General features: G+C 48.4%; 1 protein-coding gene across 1 annotated transcript in view; it reads left to right on the forward strand.

Moving 5' to 3' along the window:
* The window catches only part of Ns3 (nucleostemin 3), a 55,514-nt gene that overhangs the window by 12,236 nt on the left and 19,494 nt on the right, over positions 1-23,784 (forward strand). The window contains exons 3-9 of the mRNA XM_077679003.1: positions 1,633-1,756; positions 3,428-3,514; positions 5,462-5,548; positions 5,952-6,089; positions 14,739-14,820; positions 19,728-19,851; positions 21,394-21,503. Coding sequence (XP_077535129.1) covers positions 1,633-1,756; positions 3,428-3,514; positions 5,462-5,548; positions 5,952-6,089; positions 14,739-14,820; positions 19,728-19,851; positions 21,394-21,503 — 752 coding nt within the window. The remainder of the gene's footprint in view (positions 1-1,632; positions 1,757-3,427; positions 3,515-5,461; positions 5,549-5,951; positions 6,090-14,738; positions 14,821-19,727; positions 19,852-21,393; positions 21,504-23,784) is intronic.

Here is a 23,784-nt window from a genome sequence, read left to right on the forward strand (position 1 = left end):
ACCACAATGAAACCGTTGGCGGGTAGAGGTAGAAAGCTTTTACTTTAAAAAAGTTGGAACCTTAGGATGAGGGAATTAGTAGCTAACAATGCGGCGTAGCGATCCCTATTTGTCAGGCAGGCGTGGAGCCCTTGCTTATAAACCAAAATTCCTGCTGTCAGAGCTGTCAAAAGATGAGCAAAATGCCAGCGATGCTGCTTCGGAATGCCGTCAAGGGCACAGAGTTAAATGGATAGTGGCTTTGTTTGCCCAGCAGACTTTCGTATGGCGCATCTCGCAGCCTGAGTTGTCACAAACACAATGGTTTCAGCGCCATCTGGTGTCTTTGCACAAAAACGGTAGCGTGTTTGCGAAAAGTGCGGGTGCGACTTGGGGCAGGTCTTCATCGCAGAGAGTTGCTTCTGAGCTGCAACACCTAGGCTGAGAAAAAGGAAGTGGGCGACCCGAGACAGCCATACTGGGATCATTCAAAAAGGATGTCTCTTGCCGTAGTCACATCAGGCGACTACTCCACAATCGCATTCTCATTCACGGCTGCTCCCCCTTATATAAATCTATGCTAATGCCAACCATCTCGCATGCAAAGTGGCCATTTTCTTCATGCTTGAGGATGAGTAAATCTCTTTTTTGGAAAGGTTAATTATGTTTGTTTTGGCAGCTGGAGCCAAACGTAGTGTATAGTAACTGAAAAGGTGTGCTTTGTTCAGCGCTGTTTTGGGGCAAAGCTTCCATCGCTACAGCTATTTGAGCAGATGACAAGAGAGTGAGGAGAATGGTGGCACACTCACACACTTTTCTCGGTCTCTTCTTTTCTCAATGGTTCTCTCTCTGGCTCGTATGACAGCGCCCAGAGTTTGCATGCCTTTAGAAAACACCTGTTCAGGAACAGGGCTTCATTTATATTCGTTCATAAATTCTACCATACGCAAACATGCGCATCATTCCGGAGATCTAACTTACATTGTGGCAGTTGACATCGGGTTATATTGCGAGTGAGGGATAAATATTTTGCTTTGTTTTTACCTTTGTGCAAGTGATCCCGCTGGACTAGAAATAAAGTTAAGCAAGGGACGTTGTTTGACACATTGTTAAAACATATTAGGATTGAACTAATGCTACAGCAACACAAGTTTTCTTGATGGTGGTCCAAGACAGAGCGAAGGGGCTGGCAACGTGACTAATAACGGGGCCTACTCATGTAATTATGCAAAACCAGGGGGCTAAATGATTAAGATTCACTTGACCATGTTGGCTGGCGTGAGTTTCCTTCAGGGTGCCACATTTCGTGTGATCCTGCAAAGCTATCCCATAATTCCGTTATTCTTTCTTGCTTCACCACATCACACGACTGGTGATAACCTGGCTGCCCTCAGGGCTCTCCCCCCCTCAAGAGAGCCACGGCTGGCTTTTTTGTGAAAGTGGTAGAAAAAGTAGAAAGAGACTGGATTACTGCTAAGCGGCACGGAGATGTAGAAGAGCATCCAAGCCTCTGGAGATGTTTTTTTTCTTCTCGTAGTGGGATAAAAAAAAACAATTATGGAAAAGTTGCGATTGCAGGTGACGGGACTCTGTTGAGAGACGGCATGCAGCGTTCCCTGTTCCTGATTGTTGTCTCAAACTTGACGTGTGCAGAGAAGCACAACGTGACGGTGGTGAGCACGGGCAGTGTGGTGCGTGGTGTGTTGTCGGAGCGCGAGCGTGCCAGCCTGCGCAACCTGCACGAGCAGCACAAGGGCCTCCTGCGCGTGCCCCGCAGGTGAGCATCGCATTGTCAGCTTTGACTCTGCATGCGCACAGGAGTGAGCTGTATCACATTTCTAGTGACACCTTGAAAGGTGTCATCATGCACCTCAAGGGTGTATCAAAACACCCCTCATGTGTATCAACCTCTTGCACTTTCCCTGTAGGTGGGCATCACATTGTCAGCTTTGACTCTGCATGCATGCATGTAGCCAAGTGGGATGACGATGAAAAGCTCCAGTCGAAACGACAGAAAATGAAATGGATTGACTTCTGGACTGATTCAAGCGTGTTAATTTCAGATACTTAAGGGTTCCAGATGGTGCAGTCATATTATAGGATGGGTCAGGTGAGCGATTTGTATGTTATACTCGGTTACAACTCAAGAACGGCACCACCTCATGTAGTGTATCACTCTGCCAAAGCGCCGGACCCGTGACGTCAGTGCGTGCGCGTTTTGAAAGGGGTATGCTATGAATGCGTGATATCGTCTGCCTTGTCTCACGCAGTTTGTTTGTCGTCACTGGAGTCGTTTATAAGCATATTAAGTCCAAAAAAATCACGGGAACGGCTCACGTTATGTTCAAAATATTGCCAGTAACGCCCTACTTGCGCTGCGCGGAGAAACATCTGGCTACGGTGATAAGGCACAGCGGCAACTTCCGGTGCCGTTCTTAAGTTGTCGCCGAGTATAGCAATTTTGTTTCGAGGGAGCTTCTTGCAATGTACGATTTAGGTAGCCCAACCCGCCGCGGTGGCTCAGTGGCTAAGGCGTTGCGCTGCTGAGCACGAGGTCGCGGGTTCGATTCCCGGCCGCGGCGGCCACTTTTCTGATGGAGGCGAAAAGCAAAAACGCCCGTGCGTACGAGATTTCGGCGCACGATAAAGATCCCCAGGTGGTCAAAATTAATCCGGAGCCCTCCACTACGGCGCGCCTCATTGCCTGCGTTGCGTCGGCGCGTTAAACCCTACAATCAATCATCATCATCATCAATCAATCGATTTAGGTAGCCCAATTTTTTTAGTGATTTATTGCATTTATATTCAGTGTGCTTTGACCAGGACAAGGTGGGTGGGAAGATGACGCCCAGGTAAAGCTATAATCAGATACCCGCTGTAGGGAAGAGCCGTTAAACGAATAATTAAACAAATAATCGGAGCTGCACATACTGAAAGATAAAGTGACTGTTTTTGTAAAGCTAATATTCATTTGACTTTCTTCGAACCACCTGCACAATTGTGCAAAAGGATCATTTAGTGAAGTACGGTCATCATTTGTGTTAATTACATTATGTAATACACAGTTGTCAGCATAGAGGTGGATTTTTGCAGATACATAATTAGGCCGATCATTTATATACAACAAGAACAAAGGTGGCCCCAGGACCGAACCCTGGGGAACCCCGCATTACACATTCACTACAGACAAATTTGATGAATTAAACGGAACATGAATGAATGAGTAATGTGCGGGCTAACAGCTTTTAAAAATGCTTCGTAAAGTTTTTTCCTCTTTTGTTTACTGTACACACTCACTGGAGAGACATATTTGGGCAGAGAGTTCGAACACAGTTGTTGCAGTGCTCAATTAAGTGGCAGCCCTACGGTAACCCCTGTGTGTGTCGTGCCATGCTTTTCAGGAGTGCCCATAAGCAGGGGTTCCTTCTCTTCCCTCCTCTTTTCTCAGGCCCCCCTGGGATGAAAGCACCAGTGCTGAGGAGCTGCATGCCCTGGAGAAGGAGAGCTTTGTGGCATGGCGTCGACAGCTGGCTGAGTGAGTGCTCAGGGGGCTGGTTTACACCCCTGATCTTTGTGCTGCTTGTATGAGAAAGGAGTGGCTGCTTCATCCTTGCTTGTGTAGAAAATTCGTGGTTCAGTTGATGGACCACCTTGCTTTTGTTGTTGTTGCTTTATATAAAAGATCTGATTTTATGGCCCTTTGAAATGCAGAGATAGGAAAAAAAAAACAAAAAAAACTGCAGGCTTGTTTCTGCAGAAGTGTAGCTTGCTGGGCCAGTTGGTGCATTCTGACATTTTGGATAAATCAGCGAAAAAACACAAAGGCCCTCAAAGGCCCTCATGTTTGTCCCTCAAATGCCCCTCAAACATCGCTACGTTGGAGTACAGAAAACAACTCCGAACTGATTTGTCTCTATTAGCAGTAGTTTCTAGTAGCAGTAGTAATTTCATCGTCATCAGCAGCAGCAGCCTGTGTACGCCCACTGCAGCGCAAAGGAAAGGCTTCTCCCATAGATCCCCAATTATCCCGGTCTTGTGCTAACTGTGACCAATTTATCCCCGCAAACTTCTTGATCTGATCTGCACACCCAACTTTCTGCTACCCCCTGCCATGCTTGTGTACTCTAAAGATTCACTCTGATGCCCTTAATGACCAATGGTTAGCAGTAGTTTACCAGACAACAAAGTTAAGCCAAAGGGTAGATTAAAAAAAAAAAATCAGTTTTAAGACTGGCTGCTGGGGCTTTTTGGGTAGACCTGCCTCTGTCCCATTGGCGAAAAGCGAAGCCACCTGCAAGACGTTTGAATCTTTTCAGTTTAACAATGCCTGCAACTTCCCCCTTTCGTCTCTTGCAATTCACCTTGGAACTCGGTATGGTGCACATTCAAGAAATGCTGGATCTTTACGTACACTTAAGCATGTTTCACTACAGGTATGCTTTTTGCGGCATAAGCTAGGCCACAAGACTACACTGGCATCAGTCGCACATAACGAATCTGGCAAGAGAGTGGTGTGTGACTACTAATGTCATGGAGGCTTTGGGCATCTTTCAGAGGTTCTTTAAAGACTATAGTCTTTCGTGGGCTACTTGTACGTGGAAATTTTGGCCTGTCTGTACGTCTGTCTGTCCCTCGATTCAGCTACCCGGCCAAAGTTGAGTGGCTTGTCGAGCGAGACTTTTATATAGGCAAGTCCATTTCTAAACATTTAAATCTGGTGGCATTGTTCATACTTGTCAACATTGTTGAGCAAAAACAAAACATTATGGATATCTGAGGCAGAGGATCAATACATGAGTGACATTTGCAGTGTTCCTTTATTAAAAAAATACACGGATGCTTGATTTTCCAATAGGAAATAAATAGAAAATACTATAGCCACTGTATAAGAATGAAACGTGGAGCACACCGCTGATGCACTGGTGGCGCCACCTGGCAGTGGCCCCGGTGCACACATCCGTGTGTTTCCCAGGGCCACTGCCAGGTGGCGCTACCAGTGTTGCCAGCAGTGTCTTCGGTCGTGTGCTGTGTGGTTGGTATTTGCTTTCTTCGGGACTGTATGCGGCGACGTAACTGTACTGAGTCGTGTATTAGTGTGTACCTTGTGCGCGGAGTGCACATAGCTCTGGAAAGGACAGCGCCAGAGCATTTCCGCCCTTGAGCTACCATGGCAGTGGTCATGAAGTGCCAAGCCTAGACGGGAACGCAGGCTCAGAAAACGCAAGGCAAAGTTACGAGGACTTACGCTACAAGGGCGACAGAAGACTACCATCTTTCAAAGACATTTGCAGCAAAGCAAGGAAACACGCGACCAATTTTTTTTAACGCATTCGCTCCACTGCAGCATTCTTCGTTGCTTTTTCATTTCGTCTTTTGCAGTGCAGGACACAGGTAGAATCATTTAATTGTCGGACAATAATTGAAACTACCTGTGTTTGACATGTCCAAGTTTGACTCGATTCCGTTCCCGCCCCCTTTCTAGGCTGCAGGAGACGGAGGGCCTGGTGATGACGCCGTATGAGAAGAACCTCGAGTACTGGCGCCAGCTCTGGAGGGTCATGGAGCGCAGGTGAGGCCACCACCAGTGTCACCCTGACACTGCACTGGAAAGCCTTTTATTTTTTTAAAAAGGCGATGTTCTTTCTCGGTCTACCTAAATCTGAAAATTTTGGCCTGTCTGTTGTCCGGTCCAGTTCGTTTGTTTGTTCGTACAGTAATCCGGAGGCTTCCATTACAGTGGACCTCATAGCCCAGGTGTATGTTTTCACGGTGCGTTAAACCCCTAAAATTATGAAATTTTTTGTGTGCGCGTGTGTTGACATTTGCGAGGCAGGTGTTTGAAATGTAAATTTGTTGCATTGTCAGTGCTAATTGCAAAGCCCGTCATCAGCACAGTGTGTGTTGTACTGCCAAACGAGAAGTGTGGTGACTGATGAGGTGAGTGTCCGATGTGGTGGTGGGGGTGGACGCAGTGACGTGGTGGTGCAGATCGTGGACGCCCGCCACCCGCTGCTCTTCCTGTGCCAGGACCTGGTGGCCTATGCGACGCAGATGGGCAAGCGCAGCCTGCTGCTCCTCAACAAGGCCGACCTGCTCACCCAGCCGCAGCGGTAAAGGGGAGCGTGGCATCTGGAATCGCAGTGTCGCCACTCTGTGGACGCATTCGATAGCCTCTGTACTTTATTACCGTATTTACTTGCATAATTAACCCACTTTTTTCCCACCAAATTCGGCATGAATTTGGGGGAGGGTTTTTTATGCGGAAAAAAAATTCCACAGATTTTTAAAAGTTGAAATTTTATGCAATGAAGTTGCTAAGAGAAGCGCTGTCAGAGCCTTACCATTTTTGTAAAAACACGTACGTAATTACGCAATCAAATTTCTTTTTTATTCCCAACATGCTAGTGGCCCCCTACTCGCCATCAAAGCTGTCCTCCTCACTGAAGTCGCTTGCGTCTTTACATTGGCAGGGAAAGAGTGCGGAGTACATTTTGTGCTTTGTTCGCTTGCCGCAGTGTTTTCATTGCACAAGGAGGCTTGTTTTGCGTTTGGCAAGTGGCACTCTGCAAGCGCATAATTTTAAAATTGTGAGCCCCAGCATTTGTGCTCACTTCTCCGCCTACTCTTGAGATTTCTTTTTGTTGGAATGTGTTTTTAGTTTTTCTGCACGTGCTGTGGCGTGATGTCAAGTTACTGCAATCGTCTACGGCATCAGCAACTATGCTGAGATGAAAACATATTCCCGGTGCATTTTGCATTCAGAGTGCAGGGGTGAGACAGCTGCGCATATTGCGCAGTTTTGATACACGTGTTTTCCTGCGCCAGGCTGCTCCAAAAGCTTGAAAATTGCAAAAATTGCACCAAACTGCTCCAAAACAGTCTGAGAGCCAAGGATTTTAACGCTCCCGTCAGCTTCAGTGGAGAAAAGTGCTTAGTGACGGCATACTTTTCCAGCATCTCCAAGGTGATGCTGTTTGTAAAGGTTTAATTGATTGATCATTCAATAAAAAACCCGCGTAAACTTGTCCCCGAGATAGTTTTTTTTTTCGTAAGTCACAATGTCGGGTTGCACTGGTTATATTCTGCGAGTTCTTAAAATTTTCCACATCAAAAACCATTGCAAAGTCCTGTAGAAAAAAATGTGTGCTGAGACGACAATCTACATGTGCAAGTTGATGAAAAAACGGCACTTTTCGGAGCGCCGTATTGCCGTATCTCCGGAACGACATTACTGGGCGCCGCCATCTTAGTGTGGTGAAGATTGGAAAACATGGCCGCCGGGCGAAGCAGTTGCTTGTGGTTCAAGCAGAGCATAGGTCGGCAAAACAGAAAGAACTCACTCAAACTCAATCACAATTTTTTTCATTCACGCTGTACTCAATCAAACTCAGACTCAAAAAGCTCGTCTGTTCACAAAATCACTCGTACTCACTCATCAAATACTCATTTGTAATCATACTCACTTGTACTCAAACTCATTTGTCCTCACGAGTATTCGTACTCAATCTGTACTCATGAGTACTGAATCTGTACTCATGAGTACTCACTCTGTACTCATGAGTACTCAATGAGTACTACTGCTCATGAGTACTACTCATGAGTACTACTCATTTTTCATTCATGAGTACTACTCATTCTGCACTCATGAGTACTCAATCTGTACTCATGAGTACTCAATCTTCTGTACTCATGAGTACTACTCATTCTGCAATCATGAGTACTACTCATTCTGCAATCATGAGTACTACTCATTCTGCACTCATGAGTACTCAATCTGTACTCATGAGTACTTAATTTGTATTACTCACGAATAACCAACTTATCTGCACTGTTAGCTAGGTCGTATCTCGAATGAAAGACTAAATAGAAAAAAATAAAATGTTTAATTGATTAGAAAAACACAGGATCGGACTCAGGGGAGCTCGGGGCTTGTCGGTGCGGCCGTGGCCGTAAACTGCGGTTTTCTGCATGTCTTCGGGTGGCAGCTTTTGTTGTCCATTTTCGTTTCCGGGCGCGCTGATACTCTCCTAATCGTGCTCCAAATCCGAATTGTGCCTGCCCCCAGGCACAATGAAGCGTTTCCGTAGATTAACGTCCGTTCGTATCCAGATCACTGTCCGCTTATTCACAGATGCTCGATGCTGGCGTTTGTTTTTGTTGTTCCGGATACTAGAAACTTCGTTAAGAGGGTGTTCGTCTCGTTGAGCTTCGGTGAATTTCAAATCTGCTTTCTTTTATTGTGTGTGTGCCGTGGGATTCACTTCGTCAGACCTGATCTTGTGTTTACGGCGTTGCGTTAGTCGCGCCGCTTCCGTCGGCGATTGTGTTCGTATAGCTCGTCGCGTGCTTGATGCATGTGGGGGCGTAGACGTCCGGTTTGTCCGGTGGCGAGCTGCGCTGTGTAGGGATGGCATAGTTCGGCGTGTTGAGGACGTTGCTAGAATTGACGTGTGCGCTGCGTATGGTGCGGGAGCCGATTGGCTTTTCGTTTAGTGTGCGGTAGCGTGGCGTTTTCGTAGGGTGGCATGGCTGATCGGTCAAAGTCTTTTCGGCTCCGTCCTCGCAGTTGCCGTGGTTGTTTTGGAAGTGAAACCGTTGTGGTGGGGAAGCGGGCGTAGTTCGTGCCGTCCGTTCGGTCCCACATTCCTTGGCGTCGCAAGTGTGACTTCATTGTTAGGACATTCGATGCCTTCGTCTGGATCGGGTTCATTCGTTGTCGTTTTTGCTGTGTCCGTGTCGTCGTTCAAGCCCTCGTCTTTTGCCCGTTGTTTCGAGAATGCTATAATCGCTATCTCTCCCATACAAGCAGGCTCCGTTCGTCCCGAGTCCGCTTGCTCGCGGTTGCGTCCTCTTGTACGAAATAGTGTTTATCGTGTGAGCCTCGGTCGGAGCGCGGATGCCGGGGATCTTGTTCGTTCTGGCTCGGACATGCCGCATGCGCTGGCCGTGTCGTTGCTCGTTGACGGACCTACCTGCACGAGTGTTATGTCGTTCGTCCGCTGGACTCGGGCTGGAGCAGCGGGTGTCGGAGAGCTCGTACGTTCCGGTAGGGTTGAATCGCGTGCGCTGGGTCTTTTGTTGCTTGTGGCCACGTGATTTCTGAGGTTGTAACATTCGCTGGCCAAGTCGGGATAGCAGCAGCGCGAGCGGAGGATGTCGCGAATAGCAGTTTTCTCCGTGTGTGCTGGCTTGGCGGCGTTCCGTGCGCTGTGCATTTCGTTCGCCGTGGTCAGCACGACTGGTTCAAGTTGGATGTCGTCCGTCACCTCTGTTGCGTTTCGTGCGCTGTGCGTCTCGTTTTATCTAGGAAACTCCCCTATAATTGGTCTGCGGTCGTTCGGCACGTATGGTGCATTTCGGGCGCCGTGCGTCTTGCTCGCTTGTCGGGGCCATATCTAAAAATCCGGATGCGATGTCGTTGGTTGCGTGGACCGGCGCCGGGACAGCACGAAAGAGGAACGGGCGAAAGAGGAACGGGCGACACTGCAATACCTCGCGCTACGCAGCGCGAAGTTGCAAGTTTCACGGCGCAACCGCCACAAGTACTCCTTCCCTGATGTGTTTACCTCTTGGCTAAGGCTTGCGTGTTCGCCGATCCACACGGCGGACCAAAACGATTATTTGGACCGCGGTCCGCGCATCACGTGATAGGATGTCACCAGTTCGCGCGGACCGCCGTTGGACCGCGCAGGACCGCGGCCTTCGTGGTCCAAATATTCGCCGAGGCTTTTCGGTCCGCAGTCTCGACGGCGGACCGCGACATCAATCAGCGTGGTCTGACAGCGGCCGCGTCGCGTGGGCAGAGCCGCATCCAGTTGCGCCAATAGAGAACAGCGCGGGCAGCGCGGCCGTTTCGAAGCGCTCGAAGGAGCCTGTCAATCACCCGCGGTTGGATAAGCGACGGGCTAGGCTTACAATCGCGACGCATACTTCATTCGCGCTTTTTCTTGCGAGTCCTATGACTCTTACTAGTGCGATGTTAGCTATGATTATCACTTTGTTTCACGCTTGTGGACCTCAATTTAGGGAAGAGTTCGGTTCCAGCGAGCGGTGACGAGCCGTATGCAGCCCGGATCTCCCCGCCGTCGCCGCTCGTCGTGTCGCCTTCATGCGAACGACAGCGGTGGCTGCGTGAGCACGCCCGCCCGGCTTGCATGCGGGTAGCCGTTATTGTGGGGATGAAAGGTTTAGTGCAGGCTTGTGCGTTACAACATGTTGTCGCGGCCAAACGGTGCCTGTGTTCAACCTTCTGGCTTGTGAGTTCAGACGGTCGGCCATTCGCGGTCCGCTCAGCCGGCCCGCCGTGTGGATGCGCTCTGCTTTGGATCGGACCGCGGCGGACCGTGACGTCTCATCACGTGACCGATTGGGCCGCGGACTCGGTCCGTCGTGTGTATCGGGACGCAGGGAAAGGCGTCAGGGTGGCGCGTCGCTTCTTTCTTTCTCTCCGGGGATGCTATCACGGTGCCAGGAAAGGAGCTGAGGGCAACAGGCAATGGGATGCCTCCCATTGGTCGATGGCGTGGGTTAACCGAGCTCAGCAAAACAAACAAACAAAAAAGCGGATTTTTCGCCGCCTTGTGCAACCGGTTGCACACTCTTTCGTTTTACTTTCACGTTCGCGCTCCCGGTGCCGGCGCGCCAGCGAGGCGGCTCAGTGAAGAGGGGAAAAAAAAAATCGCCCTTCAGATGCATTTCTGACGCCGTGCTCTGGTGTTTATTTTTTTTTCTTACTTTCATGACGTACAGTTCCCGTAATAGCTCGAAAGCGCGGCAACGTCTTAATCGTTGTGTGCTCCACTGTACATATAAATAATGCACTGTCGACGCCGGTAGCGTCAGAAAGCGCACGGCTGTTAGCCAAGCTTGTATGGCTACGGTTCCGTGTATAATTCATGTCTGTAAATAAGAGCTCCCGAGACTCCATGTGTCTTCGAAGCGCGCGGGGTTGTAGCCTGAGACTTTCACTTTCATATCACTTTCGCATTTATGTCTGGGTTCAAATATCCCTAATGTTTTATTTTTGTTGAACAAAGCTGATAAATAGGAAGCATGGTACCAGCTTTAGTAGCGAGGGAATATTTTGCCAATATGAAGCCCTCGATTAAGGATCCTTTTAACTTTTCGCCGAGCGGCTGAATCGCGGGGCAGTTGGCCAGTTGTAGAGAGGGCACATTATGTACATAAAGCTACTTAACGGTGACCCTTAGTAGCTCCCATGTATACAGCGGGGCGTGATATTAAGTTGCAATAATAAATTATCTCTATGACAGACACAGAGAGACAGACTGACAGGCCAACATTGTCGCGCTCAAGAGGCCAAAGAAAGGCTATCGTCTTTAAAACCAGCTGGAAAGAGACGCTGCCGCCATGTTCCGCATTCTGCGAACATTGCGCAACCGTACCCCTCGCAAGCGCCGCCTCCACCGCCTCCACGGTGGAGGCGGTGGAGCCTCCACGGAGCCTCCACCGCCTCTCCCCTAAAACAACTGGAAGGGAGCACGCGCAATGAAGGCGCCACGCGTTCACAGGCCGCGTCAACAAAAATAACTGCTGCAGTCAACACGTGCCGTAGAAGAAGAGCAACTGCGGCCGCGTTTCCCGCCGGGCCCTCACCCCCTCGTTTTTCCCTCTTCACCGTGACCCCTTTGCAAGCGACCGCCGCGAAACGCTTACAGCGCCAAACAGGGACCTGGAAAGGGGGGAGGTGCAGTTTTCGTTGTCTAATTTTGCCATCCTTGACAGTTAAGCTGCACAGCGGCACTGCTAATGTTTGCGACTCGTAAACGCGTGTCCAAACTCGAGGTCGTGATAAAACTTGTTTGCAGTACTGTACTCACGAGTGCACATACTCAAGAGTGCAAGCGCTCGCAAAACCAGTATTCATGAGTATTGTACTCATGAGTACTGTGTACTCATGACTACTGTGTACTCACGAGTACTGTATACTCATGAGTACTGTGTACTCATGAGTACTTATACTCATTAGTACTCAAACTCTTGAGTACTCATACTCATGAATGCTGTACTCATGAGTACTCATACTCATGAGTAGTGTACTCATGAGTACTGTACTCACGAGTAGTGTACTTACCCCTGTACTCACTCGTCATCATACTCACTTTTTTTTCTGGGTGTGTACTCACTCATCATCGTACTCACTTGTGAGTTTGAGTACAAATGAGTACAAATGAGTGTACTCACGAGTGAGTACGCCGACCTATGAAGCAGAGTGCTATTCGCCGATTTCTACCGTTGTTTTGGTTATGGGGGTGGCTGAGTTTACATTTAGTCATTTGTTCTGTTGCGGGAAGTTGCGTGACTCGAAATACGGAAGTTCATCAAAAACTACGTGGAGCCCGCAAATTCGCCGTGTTTTGGCCTTGAGTGTGGTGGGGCGCGGTTCGTGCTTGAAGGGAAATTTCGGACTCATTGCAGTGTTATAAAACGCTGCGTTATTGCTGCCTTTGACAACGAGATCGCGAGCGGCGGGAATGGAATGATCGACACTGCAGAAGTGCCGGCGCAGGCTACACCGCCGCAAAATGTTAAAGCAGTGTCCGATAGCGGGACGGGCCATTATTACACTCTAGTAATAATGGTTCGTCTTTCTGAAGCGAAATTTAATGCCAAAAGGGCGGTGGCTAAACATACCAATGTTTCTAAAATTATGAACGTAGTGAACGTGCGCCTTGGGAATGGAAATGGGAGGGCTGGTGGGGTGCGACAACTGTCACCTCGCTTTGCGCAACTTTTGCCGTGGCTCTACACTTGTGCGTAAAGCCGAGTCTGGGATTACAAAAATAATTTCCGGATTGACATGATAATAAAAGTGCCTTACGATTTTTTAGTTTTACAATTCGATATTTTCAACGGGACTCCACGCTGTCTATGCGTAGAGGCTAAGAATTGAAAAATGGTTTGTAAGAAGGTAGTGCAGTTCGTGCCGTGTGGTACTCCGGTAGAAAAAAACTTTCTTGAAAGGCTGTTTCAGCGTTATGTACGTTCCAAACCGATTAAAAAGTGCACTTTTCTACCCGCGATGCTGAAAATTTGATAGGTGACATAATAAATGTCGTTCTCCTGCTCCAAATCAAGGTTCGTCTGCCCCAAAATCGAGATTTCGCTGCTCCAAAAACTGCTATAAAATCTGATTCAGCTGTCTCACCCCTGAGAGTGACAAAAAAGTAAATTCTCGAGAAGAAAAGTGGGGGGGAGGGTCCATTACGCAAGTGGGTTCATTACGTGAGTAAATACGGTAATTGCTCATAAATTTTTGATTGGAGGTGTGCCTTGCTAGAGTAATATGGGTGGCACACGTCACATGTGGAGTCTTTGTTAGGTTTGCTAGTGTGGGCACTTTTGGGGGTACATATTAGTGATAGCGGACGATGATTTCTCAAGCCCAGGTGTCTTCCTTAGTGGCTGTAAAGAGGTCGTAATCATGGTCTGACTAATGTCACTTTGAAATAATTGGTCACCTGTCAGCATTTACACCTCCTGTGATAATTGTGTCAATGTGTGGCATTCTTTGCCAAGTACCCAGACAGCCACGACCGTGTAGCGTCCTGCATTTACACAAAAATGTTGATACAGTGTAGACCATTTACATATAATGTAACCGCTTTAGTGCAGGACCAAGTATAACGTGGGCTTTTGTGACCACCGGTTTTCCTCTCATAGAACTCGGTACATATGTGTACCACTTAAAACGCGGTTGCCCGAAGCACAATACCGTTTTTAGTGCGATTTTTTGTCCGGTACGCTGATCGACTGTCGTAGCTGGAGCAGCGTTTTAGGGTCGTGAGGAAAAAAAAAAGAAAAGATGGAACCAGCCATCCAACGCAGCACGGGCTCCCACTCTTCTCTAACTTCGATACAAAAAAAAAAAAAAGGCACCTTTTAGTTTGCGCGTTCCATTTGCACTGACTGGATAATTACAACTGCCCTTGATTGACGCACCTCAGAAGATAGCGAGCCATCACTCCTCCACTCTCGCAGCAGTTCCACTGTTAATCATAATAATAGTGTAAATGGACGCAATTGGTCGAACAGAATTTGGAAAACTAAAAAAGAAAATGGAACCGTGTAACACCCTGCATTTCCACAATCATGCAGTTTTCGCGGAAGTTCCACCTGTAATCGTTGTAGTAGCATAAATGGAGTTAATTGGTCGAACAGAAATCTGAAAAAAAAAAAGATACTTAAAAAGAATGCTGAAAATGGTGAGCCATGGTAACGCCCTTCATTTACAAAGAATGCAGATTTGGTGCAATTAACACCTGTAATCGTTATAATAGGGGAATTGAAGATAATTGGTTGGACAGGATTTACAAAAACTAAAAATTTTGGCTCCAGGGAACTCAGTTCACACTTTAGACAAGCAGCATAAGAATGCCACGCATTAGTAGACGATTCTCTGAATTTCAGTAGATGTTACACTGGACGAAGCAGTCACACCTTCTTGCGTTTCTTTTTTAGAGATTGTCGCCAGGGCTATTGGGAGCTGATTTATGTTCATACGAGGGGTCAAGCAAACATGCCCCACTTAACATGCATGTTATTATGGGCAGCTGGCCAGCATGCATGCATATGGCTTGTGTCCAAGGAAGCCAAAGATGCTGGGGAGGGCTTGGAAAAGAAATTCAGTGCCCGAGTAATTTGTGTTGAACGGCAGAGCAGAGAGTTTGTGCGAAAACATCGCGCGCCAGCACTGCATATCTCCGTGGGGTTAACTTTCTACCCATTCTCTCTGACAGTGAGGCGTGGGGCCAGTACCTGGACTCGATCGGCATCCAGGGTGTCTTCTTCTCAGCACTCCTGGAGAGCAAGGAGGAAAAGGTACTGCACTACTACGTTGCCCATATGTGGCACCTATTTTTTGATTAAACCTGGTATATAGTATTTGTGACAAAGCCCCCTGTGCACAGAGATTGGAGGTTTACTAGTGTATGAAATTTCAAGTATGAGTCGAATAAATCTTGCTTCTTGATTGGAGAATTAGGTACCATCATATGCTTGGCTCTGGATAAATATTCAAGCCAATTATAAGTACTGTATTTTCCGGTCTATAAGTCGCACTTTTGCGTAAGTCGCGTCTTCCTTAAAAACGGAAGTTTTTCCGAAAAAACAAAAAAAAAACGCGTATGTAAGTCGCACTGGTGTATAAGACGCACCTCGGCACAAAACGCTCTTGTTAATCAGGTAAACTCATAGAGGACCAGTTCGTTGTAAAGTGCGGCGAAAGTAAATGGTTGCGGCAGCCGCCGCCTCTGAATGCACCCCCCTGTAAGCAGTGCTAGACACGTGCATCTTCCTTCCGGAGTCTAGACAGAACTAACTTCTCAAAAATGGTTTACAGTCGAAACCCGCAATAACGAAATCGCCGGGGAAACCGGAAAAATTCGTTTTCGCGAGGATTTCGTTGCCGCGAGTACGAGACATAAAAACAGTGATATGGCCAGCAGAACGAAAATTTATTGCCAGAAGTCAGTCAACTTACTTTGCCGACCCTTGCCATGCAACAACTTCAAAGCTCTCCCTTCGCACTGAAAAAAGTGGTCCATTGCCACGTCGTCGTCATGTGCGGCGAAGAAGGACCGAAGAGTGTCGAGGGCATCCAAAACAACCCGCGGGTTGGGTTTCTCCGCGTGCTTGTCTTCTTGGTCCTCGGTGTCGTCAGCTTCGCGCACGCTTTCGATAATGGCCTCGTCGGTCACTTCTTCATGCACGACGACATCGTCATCGGCGCGAACGAACGCATCAACCGTGAGCCCATCTGGGATGTCGATGTCGATGGCTCGAAGTGCCCCCCAGGCGTTGGTCAGCGATAGCGGCACTGCTGGCACTGCGCTGCCAGCACTCTCGCCGTCAAGTGCACCTTCGTCGAAATCTTCGTCTGGTGACGCTGAAGCGCAATCCGTGCGTGATGCTTGCACGGTGGTGGTGAAGCCCGCGTGCCTGAAGCAGTTCTCAATCAGGGAAGGGGATGTCACAACCCATGCGGCGGCCACCATCTCGAAGGCCATGCACAAATTCACGTCGGTGGGACGCTTGTGGTGGAGGTTCAGTAGCAGACGCTGGATCAACCTCTCCCTGTAGGCGCACTTCACGCTGCGAATTACGCCTTGATCGAGCGGCTGCAGAACGGAAGTGCAGTTTGGTGGAAAAAAAACCAAGCGCACGTTCGTGAGCTCCGTCTCGTCCATGTGGTGGGCGCTGCAGTTATCTAAAAAAAGGGCCACCGACCTGCCCGCCTTGCGCATGTCGGCATCGAACGCCTCAACCCAGCTGGAGAAAAGAGCGCGAGACATCCACGCCTTCTTATTAGCGGCGTACTGCACGGGCAGCGAGCGGCGGTTTCCTTTGAAGCAGCGGGGCTTCTCGCTCCGGCCGATGACTAGAAGTGGCCGCTTGTCTGTGCCGTCCATATTGCAGCACAACAAAATGGTAACGCGTTGCTTGCTGTGCTTGCCCCCATGGCATTTCTGGCCTTTCAATTCCAGGGTCTTCGACGGGAGCATTTGAAAGAACAACGCCGTCTCGTCCGCGTTGTACACGTCGCAGGGCTGGTACTGGTCGAGTACTTCTCTGTTGGTCAGCAGCCATGACGACGTTGTTACAGGGTCAACGCTTGCTGCTTCTCCCGAAATCGCCTTGGCCACGATGTCGTGCCGGGCTTTAAAGCGACCCAACCATCCAACGCTTGCTCGGAACTGGTCGTGCCCGAGGATGCAGGCAAAGTCCAGTGCCTTCTGCTGTAGTATTTTTCCCGTAAGTGGCACTCTGTTGGCACGCTGTTCGCAAAACCACGCGAACACCGCCTTGTCGACGTCCGGAAAGGCCGCCGCGGTCACCGTCTTGTTCTGCGCACGTGCGCCATTATCAAGCGCAGCGAGAATGGCATCTTTGCCCTTCAATATGGTCGAAAGCGAGCTGCACGCAATTCCATACTCGTCGGCGATGTCTTTCTTTTTTCTGCCCTTATCAACTTCCGCAATGATGGCAGCTTTATCGTGAAGCGTCAGAAACTTCCGCTTTTTGGCTGGTGGAGGCATCTTAGCAAGATCCGATGGGCCGGTCGCCACACACACAACGAACTCACGAACTCGCGTGTGCGATGCTACGGAAGTGACGGAATGACGGAAGCAACGCAGGATAGGATTGTGTCGCCCCCTAAGGGTGTCGCTCCAAGGCTGCTTAACATGATGATGATATTGTTGCCGTTCTTTTCTTTCTCCGCGATAACGGAGAATCCGCTCCCGGCGTCAAGCTTTTCTCAGGCACAATTGTAACTTCGTCTCGATTTCGCCACCAGTCCCAGTCTTCTCTTCGTCGTTTTGATTGATTCGAACTGTTGGTGTTGCTTTGGCCTGTTGAGCTCGTCCGATGGCGCCGTCTGGTGGCACCGCTGACCGTATCAGCATGATTGTTTGCCATCGCCTGCTGCAGTGTGGCCAGGCATGTTGCCTGACACAGACCCCATCGCCGATTTATGTAAACAAAAATGGCGGTACCCACGCTAGCACGCCAAAAGCAGACGTTTACGAATTTTGAGTGCGCACAACACGCGTACTAGCATATTTTTGACAGTTAACCTTTGACGGGCGGATAAAATAAGGCCCGCACCGCAGTAGAAAATTCGTTAATGCGGGATCGCTGTTGAAAAACATTTCGTTGCCGCGAGATATGAAATACATGGGCTTCTATGGACGTTCGCCGGGGATCCGGAAATATTTCGTTGCCGCGGGGATTTCGTACTTGCGGGATTTCGTTATTGCGGGTTTCGACTGTATTGATACACACAGATGGCATGTACTTACAGACGGCGTTTAGGCAAAACCATTGAGGCCTTCTTCCTCCGACTCGCTAACAAATAATTCATTCATTTAGACCATAGAGCTGTGTCTCTTAACGTGCATTGACATCACACAGCACACAGGCAACTTTTCGAGCACGGACCACGCGCAGCCGCCATGTACCGAATTTATTCCATGCATTAGTCGCACCAGTGGATAAGACGCACCAATGAATACTTCAGAAAAAAAAAGCGCAACTTGTACATTGGAAAATACAACACCTGAACATGATTTGGGGCATGTCAAAATGCGCATACATGTCAGTTTTCCTTTTTTTTTTTTTTTTTTTTTCCCCGTTTGTGTTGTTGGCATTCCAGGCTCAAGAAAAATGCAACAGTGCAGCAAGAAACTTGCATCCGATGTTCGAATCTGGTGTCTTTTTGATATTCTCAGGGGTGGAACAGCTGCGCCATTTGCACCATTGAGCGCCAAACTTGTTTACCTGTGCCATCCTGCGCCGAACCATGCCTATTGCGCCAAACTCTTTTATCAGCACCGCCCTGCACCGCAGAGCCCGAATTGAGCAGCGAGATACGACCAGCACGATGCCCCGTGCCCTAAAACTTGGCTGAAACATCGTGTTTTCTGTTGATATGCGGTTATGTTTTCGGTTTCGTCAGAGCTATGAGCGGCTATGGATGTTGGCCCTTGCTTAGCTGTTATGCCGCAGGCACTATGCGCCTTCTCCGCCTTTGCTTTGGATTTATTTGTGCTGTATTTGCACGGTTTTGTTCGCTGGTGCTGGCCGCTGTGCCACAATTAATGGAAAATGACCAAAAGTGAGTGAAGTGCTTTTGCATCACATCGCAGACGTATAGAAAACGGAATAAAATTCGCACGAAAAGTTGTAGCTCAATGAAGGTGAACCTCGATTTAGTCGCCCATTTTGGGCGAGCTTATCGGCATGCATTGAACGAACAGGGTGTTGGACGCCGTGCGTGTTATTTCGGTGCGCCTTTGCTGTGAGGTAATTGCTCATTTTCGCCTGTGGTCTTTGGGGTTAGCTTTGCTTGTGTGGAGGATGGTCCAGAAGTAATTATGCCTTCGAACACACTCTCGTTGCATAGTCCACGGCGTGCGTTTGTCGACTCTCAAAATCCCGTGACAGGAGAAGACAAAGTTGTGTTCTGCTATGCACGCACTGAACCCGCTGTTTGATAGAAAAAATGCAAGCAAGCGCCTTGTTTTACGCAATGTCGCTGTGGGTTCGCTTAACACTACCGGCTACCGGACACGAAGCGAAGCCTGTTATCTGATCCCCTTTGACTCTGCGCTTGAGGTTTACTCTTTGAATGGTGACAACTTGGGGCCGAAGGTGTATAGCTCCGCATGTCGGAAATTACTCGATATAGTACAAGAACTGCGTTCCTGGTTCAGAGAAATTTCTAGTGCACAGTAGAAGGCCTAATATAGTCGATAAACAGATAAAATTGTCAGGGGGCTGGCACAGCACTCTGTGCCAGCCCCCTGACAAATGCCCTTCCTGGCTGCTCCAAACCTGCTGCAAACGGCAGTTTTGCCTGCTCCCAGGACCGCTCCCAAACCCATGGACCCTGTTCCACCCCTGTACTCTGTTCAGACACCCCCCTAATAAAGACACGTCCATGTGTCAAGGGATGGCCCCCCCATTTTGACCCTCGGCTGTGGTTTCCTGCTGGAGACGAAAAGCTAAAACGTCTGTACGTCGAGATTTTGGGGTGTGTTAGAGACCTCAGTTCACGGCATTTTTTTGGAGATCCATTCGTTGCATGTGCAGGGGACAGATTTGTTTTTGAGGGGCTGGGTGGTTGTGGCTCATGAGTGTTATTGCAACAAGCAGAGTGGAATGTTTTTCAAGAACACATGGGAGGCACAAAGTAAGCTGGTGGTTTTTCGCTTATTTTCACTCAGTGCCAGGACCCAGAAGAGAGCTCGAAGGGGAGTGAGGGAGAGGAGGAGAGGAGCGAAGAGGAGGAGGAGGAGGAGGAGGAGGAGGAGGCAGGAGCTCTCCCTGATGACACTGGCCAAGCTGCAGGTAGCTTCTCCTACGGCTCTCTCCTACTATGCTGAGTTTTCTTTCAGTGCATAGCATTCTTTGCCGCCTACCCCCCCTCCCCCCTTGTTACAGCTAGGACCATGAAACACCTTGAATTTGCACACACGCTCATAATGGGCAGGCGTAACACATTTGATCGTTATAAGAGCGTAAATGGAGCTCATTGGTTTAACGGAATTTTGAAAGACCAGAAAATAATAAAGGGAGAAATAAAAATTTTACAGAAATGAACTAATAAAATCAAAGATGTGCTTCATATACACCTAAAAGAACAGACGGAAATAAAAAGAACCAAGAGAACATGACGGAAACCTGGATAAAAAATGTCGTGAAGACAGACTAATCATGTAACGCCCCCCCCCCCCCCCCCCCCCCCACAATTTGCACCAAAATGCGTAACTGGCAGAGGACCACATTTAATCATTATACTAGTACTACCGCAAAGGAACATCATTGGTCGAACAGAATTTTCGCTTCACACTTTGCCCAGATGCCCCTTTCTGTTTTCTTTCTGCCTGTGCTGCTTTGTTCGCTCAATTGGTTACGAAGATGCCAATGGATGCCTACGCCGCCGTAAATCCAAAGTACCGGGCGCCAAAGGGCTTTGCCCTGAAATGGAGGAATTATAACCGTGAACTAGGGAAATAAAAAAAGAATGCTTCTTAAACACTGTCCCAAACAACAAAGACAAATAAAATACACTCAAACTCCATGATAACAAACCCCACCATAAAATTTATCACATCAGTTAATTGTAAGTTATTTCGAATAAAAGGCATCAGGGGGACCGTCATTTCTTGATAAAATTAAAAATTTGACACCCAGCGCGGTGGTTCAGTGGCTAAGGCGTTGTGCTGCTGAACGCGAGGACGCGGGATCAATTCCCAGCCGTGGCGGCTGCTTTTCTGATGGAGGTGGAAAGCAAGAGCGCCCATGTGTACAAGATTTCGGCACGCGTTAAAGATCCCCAGGTGGTCAAAATTAATCCGAAGCCCTCCACTACGGCGCGCCTCATCGCCTGCGTTGCGTCGGCACGTTAAACCCTACAATCAATGAATCCCATCGAAATTAAAAATTTTAAGCACCAATACACTGTCGTGCTCTGCATTATGTCAGCGCCATCACAACTGAGGCAGCAGCCAGTCGATGAAGCGGCAGGTGCGCCAGCACATGCATCCGTCTCTTTTCAGGTCCTCAACCTTCCTCGTTGCGTACAGCGCTGCGTGAGCAGTTCGTGTGGTGGGTGCTTCAGGCTTCCATTCTAGCCATATGTCTCGACTATCAGGGCAACCGGTGTTGTGTGCTCGAACTACCGACAAAGGTAGAGATTCTGAACAAAACGAAAAAGGGAAACGTATTGCAGACTAGTGAAAATGCTGTTATTGTGCTTTTTGTTTTAATAGGAACTTTGGTTGACTGGAAGTTTTTTGCGGTCCCCGTGAACTTCGTATCAGTGGGAGTTGACTGTACGTATAGCATGCGAGCCTTGTTTTGTTAACAACAAGAGGCTTCGTGTTTCAGGTAGAGGCACTGAAAAGGGCCGTCTGGTGAGCAAGGAGGAACTGCTGCAGCTGTTCCGCACGGTCCACCCAGAGTCCAAGGCTGAGAGGGGGAAGACCGTCATCGGTCTGGTGAGCATCTCCGTCCTTGTTGCTTGCTTGTCGAGGGGGAGGGAAAGGCTGGGTTGTGGGATGCTTCTGTGCGTGCTAGTCAACTTTCATTGCCCGGGGATGGGTTTCTCAGTGGTTACTTTTAAGTAGGGATGGGCGAATATTCGGTATTGTCGAATATTCGATCGAATAGCTCTCTATTCGTTATTCGCTTCGATCCGAATGCGGGTATTCGATATTTTCGAATTATTCGATGCTCCCGAATAGGCAGCTAAAAGCCAAGCTTTTCGGTCAAGCTTTCCAAGAGTTACCCCAGGTTTGGCTCAAGACCCACCGACGCGGACATTTCTATTATCAGTGCCGGCACTGCCGAGTTGCTGCCTTGCCTAGAGGTTCGACGAAGCTCTCGGCCGCCAGCACACTTAAGTTAAAAAAAAAAAGGCGGCACTGAAACGACACCGCTCCGAACATAGCGGCACCAAGCCAGCAGACTTGTACAGGCCGCCATTTTGAATAGGCATGCCGCCATTTTGAATAGGCTCGCACAGCGCGGCAGTACGCGGCACTAAGCGAGCCTATTCAAAATGGCGGCCAGCCACTTGCGCTTTGCTTGGCTACGGCCGAGGATACTAGTGGCTACAATACTTCTTTTTTTAGCGGAGCTTCTAGGCGGCGCTGAACTCTGCGAGTTTCTAGGCAGCGCTTAAACTTGTGAATGAGCAGCCGGCGGAAACTGCTGCACCTAGAGCATGTGGCGCAACAGTCATTTCTTCATGAAAACTTGTGAATACAGCAAAGGAAAGCTGTGTGTAAGATTGTGCAATAAATGTTCAACTGGTAATAGTTTTACACAATGCTGTGCCTACGTGAGTTCTCATTATTAGAAAAAAATGTGTACATTAGTCAGGTCCCAAGTTGATCATTTGTCTTTGTGATTTGCAATGTGTACTATTCGAACTATTCAATTCGAAATTATTCGACCAAATCACTATTCGCTTCGAATTCGCTTCGAACCTCGAAATCTATATTCGCCCATCCCTACTTTTAAGTGCAGAGCACTTTAGGGGCTGGCCTTGTCGTCGATGCTCGCTCACTGGACCCAAGTAGGTCTCCCTTGGCAATCCATCATCGCGGCATAACCCATTTTTTTTTCGCGGCATAACCCATAAAAAAAAAGCCAAGCTCTTTATATAGTTGTAAGCGTTCGAAACTCGTGAACCGCTGGCGCTTGCCATACATCTCCCCGTTGTTTAGCGCAGAGAAAAGTGCTGGTACATTTTAGGCAATATATACGTAATTAACCGGCAGTGCCAGTGTTCATCTAGTTAGGAACACTCGTTGAATGGGTTTTTACGATAGTAAATGAAAAAACAGTGGCAGTGCAACGCCGGCACATGTGGGATAAAAAGCAAGCGCAAAAAGAACAGAACTCCCGCTGGCGCAGTTTCAGGCAGGGGGTGCGCGAGCACTGCGGAGGTGGGAAATTTGAATTGCATTGGGTGGTAGCAGTGAGCGGATAACAGTGCTACAGCCCATTATGGCGAATCACTGCTCTGTTTTTTGGGGGTTTTTTTCTCTGCACTTCCGACAGCTTTCAATTGAGTGGAACGGCTTTAATTTTTTTTTTCGGAAATTAAGGAGCATTTTTCAGCATTTGTTTATATCAACAAATGCAGCATTAATTGAAATTTACTTTCCTTCAGCGCAGCTTTATTACAGCAAGAGCTACATCGTCTTTGCAAGATGAGGCTGAGATTACCTGGGCACCATTGTATTCGTAACCAAGTTGGCGGAATACTAAAATATGGCCATTTTTAGATCCCAGCTTAGCCTACTTCTAAGGATAGGAAGCATGGGGAAAATTTCCACCTGCCACAATAGTGCAGTGGCTAAGGCGTTGTGCTGCTGTGCCCAAGGAACGAGTTCAATGCTAGCTGCGGTGGCTGCTCTTTTGATGGAGGCGGAAACTAAAAATGCCCGTGTGTACGAGATTTCTGTGCACATTAAAGGTCCCCAGGTGGTCAAAATTAATCCGGAGCCCTCCACTACGGCGCGCCGCATAGCTCAAATGTAGTTTCAGCATGCTAAACGCCACTATCAGTTATGAAGCTTGCTAAGTAGCTGGCCATCTTGGGGGGAATACATAGTGTAATGTGCCTTAGGAAGTTTGCATTACAACTTTGTTTATAGCTGTCTTTCCGTGCCTCGTCTGGTCACCAAACAGCTGTGAATGTGCCAGGCTCAGATAACTTGTTTTGTGGCTGCGATTGCTTATCTATGGCAGTGAATGAAATGAGGTTTG

Source organism: Haemaphysalis longicornis, unplaced genomic scaffold, assembly GCF_048455015.1.
Source record: "Haemaphysalis longicornis isolate Haplotype H1 unplaced genomic scaffold, Haemaphysalis longicornis Haplotype H1 scaffold_7, whole genome shotgun sequence".
NCBI lineage: Eukaryota > Metazoa > Arthropoda > Arachnida > Ixodida > Ixodidae > Haemaphysalis > Haemaphysalis longicornis.